This window comes from Archocentrus centrarchus, unplaced genomic scaffold (genome assembly GCF_007364275.1).
Source record: "Archocentrus centrarchus isolate MPI-CPG fArcCen1 unplaced genomic scaffold, fArcCen1 scaffold_55_ctg1, whole genome shotgun sequence".
Taxonomy (NCBI): Eukaryota; Metazoa; Chordata; class Actinopteri; order Cichliformes; family Cichlidae; genus Archocentrus; species Archocentrus centrarchus.
The window spans coordinates 1225707-1228394 of record NW_022060277.1 but is presented as its reverse complement, the minus strand read 5'-3'; the positions used below and the strand labels follow the sequence as shown (position 1 = coordinate 1228394).

General features: G+C 43.1%; 1 protein-coding gene across 1 annotated transcript in view; it reads right to left on the bottom strand.

Moving 5' to 3' along the window:
• The window catches only part of LOC115777509 (NLR family CARD domain-containing protein 3-like), a 66404-nt gene extending 64189 nt beyond the window's left edge, over positions 1-2215 (bottom strand). The window contains exon 1 of the mRNA XM_030725431.1: positions 2187-2215. Within this exon, the coding sequence (XP_030581291.1) occupies positions 2187-2215 (29 nt within the window). The remainder of the gene's footprint in view (positions 1-2186) is intronic.
• Between the last annotated feature and the right edge of the window lie 473 nt (positions 2216-2688).

Here is a 2688-nt window from a genome sequence, read left to right as displayed (position 1 = left end):
TTCATGATCCAAGCGAAGTGACGTCAGAGGGTGGGGGTGTCCCCATCGTGGTGAAGTGGGGGTACAGCTGCTCTATGTACCCATAGAGCAGCTGTATGATGGTGGAGAATTTGGCTAGTCGCTGTGTGCTCACGTATGTGCAAACATTTCCTTGTTCCACTGTCAGAATTACAGTGGTGTGCGGATCGATCTAAATATCGATCATATCAGATCAATGCTAGCGCGATAAGATCGATGCTTCAGTTTGTTTGTCTCCTGGAAGTTCAGAGCGTTTCTCCCCTACATCAGGAAGCAGACATGTCTGTGCTAACACGGAGGTTAGCCAAAATGGCGGGTTGAGCGGTCGTGTTTTCTTGAGCTCGCTTGCAAGTCCTATCTTTATGTATCGTTTAAGTTAACTCCCTACCAAGTTACCAAAATGGCTTCCCAGAACGTCAATAAGTCGTCCAAGCTTAAAGTTGACTCAAAAAGAAAGAAACAGCTTCTAACAAAGACCACGACTATGTTATGGACATCTCCACCCAAAATAAAAGGGAGCGGGGCGACTCCGCACCCTCAACGCCAAACAAGACACCGGGAGAAAAGCGTTTCAGGTTAGTTGAAGATGAAGGCGGAGGAGGTTTCTCTCAGAGATATAATGAAAGTTATTATGACGCTCGGAGAGAAAGTGGACAATATTGAACAACAGGTTACACACAGCAGTGTTATGCTCGCTAACCTAGCCAAAGCAGTGGAATGTAATGCTAACGAAGTTAAGGAATGTAAGGCAAAGGTTAAAGAGCTGGAGAAGAAAAGTGAACAACTACGAGAGGAAAATGCTGATCTTAAAAAGAGGCTCAGAGAACAAGAAAGATACAGAATGAGATGGAGTCTTCGTATAAAAGGCTTGAAGGAGGAGAAAGATGAGGATATCAGGGCTTTAGTCATACAGACTCTGAAGCACATTGTTCCTGAATCAGCGTCAAGGCTGGAGGAGGAGGAAGTGGATGTTGTACACCGACTGGGAAGGAAGATGGAGAACAAACACAGAAATGTCATTGTGCTGTTCACACGCAGAATAATGAAGGAAGAAGTCTGGAGGAAGACTAAAAAAGCCACTTACTGTAAAGAGCGGAGCATCAGGTTTGCTGAAATGCTACCCAAAGAAGATTGGGAGGAAAGAAATCATCTATGGCCACTTATTGATGAAGCTAGGAAAGCTGGAAAGGTGGCTTATTTCCGTGGCCCCTTTGGTTACATTGACGGGCGCCAAATCGGACCGGAAGGTACCCATACGAGATAAGCGGGAGATGCAGAAATGGTGTAAGGACTTGCAAGTGCAGTTTTCTAACTGAATATAACCTCCTGGTGTTCGGTTTAACTGATCTTTAGATTAAACCGTTTATTTACTTATTTTGATTCTTTATTTATTTTATTTTTTTATTTATTTTATTTATTGTTATTTTCAATTTAAGGATCTCTCTCTTTTCTACTGTTTTTAATGTTTGTTCTGTTACACGATTAACGGAATACGTTAGTGCATGATGTATTGAGTTCAGTTTTGTACTGTCGCTTTAAGAGAGCTACGGAGCTTCCGGTCATGTGACCTAACTCAGGAAGTGAGAGCATGGCTACGGAAGAAACATGGTGTTGTGATACCACATGTAAGAGTATCGCGTAACATCTGCCTTTCATCTTAGGCGTGGTGATTGCATCTTGGGTATGTACGCTTTACACTAAGACAACTTTATTTTGAGATGTGTATTTTTTGGAACGAGTGTGTATTTTGTTGACGGTAACGGGAAATCGGACCGGAACGGCTTAGCGCCGGAGCACATTGTTCAGTGTGTCAACAAGCTATGATAACTGTTTAAACTTGTTAGTTGATAAAGTTAACATATCTTCTAGACCGAAGAGGTTATAGATACAGTGATGTTAAGATATGCAGTTCATGTATTGGTATATTTCTGTTGTGCTTACGTACATTAAGAGAAATTAGTATATAACTGATTTGTGTTTTCATGTGTTTTAGTTTCACACTTTTCTGAGTCTTCAATAAACCTGTGGACAAGCTGAACAACGTCTTCAGAGTCTTGAAGTAGAAAAGAGTTTATCTGTCTGTCCAGAGATATATACAGCACATGTATTGAGGACAGAACAGTGAAACCAAGGCTTTCTAGCAGACAAGACAGCGCAGTGTTACTTACCTGGTCACATGTGGCATGTGAATAGTCATCACGGAAGCAGTAAAGTGGAGCTACAACGCTAACCTACGCCATGGCAGAAAAAGCGTCATCGTTAAAGACACGCTCTCAAGTGTCAGCTGCAACATCAGTATCCAGAGCATCTTCTACTGGCTCAGCGGCAGCCAAGGCCAGAGCAAGAGCAGAGGCCGCTAAGGCACGCCTTACCTTTCTAGAAGAGGAAGTAAGCATAAAAACTGGAGAAAGCTAAGCTAGAAGCAAGCATAGAAATGCTGAGTCATAAAAAAGAAGCTGCTGCAGCCATTGCAGAGGCAGAAGCACTTGAAGCAGCTGTCGATGGAGCAAGTGAGAAACACAGCTGCAAACTGAATCTCGACTCCTCTCCCTTGGAAGCCACGGAACGCACAAGACAATATGTGGGTCGACCAGGCTAAAGTCAAAGGTTCAGAACTTTCACAGGATTCTGAACAGCTAGGCGAGGACATTTCTCCTGTAAAGGCAGAGC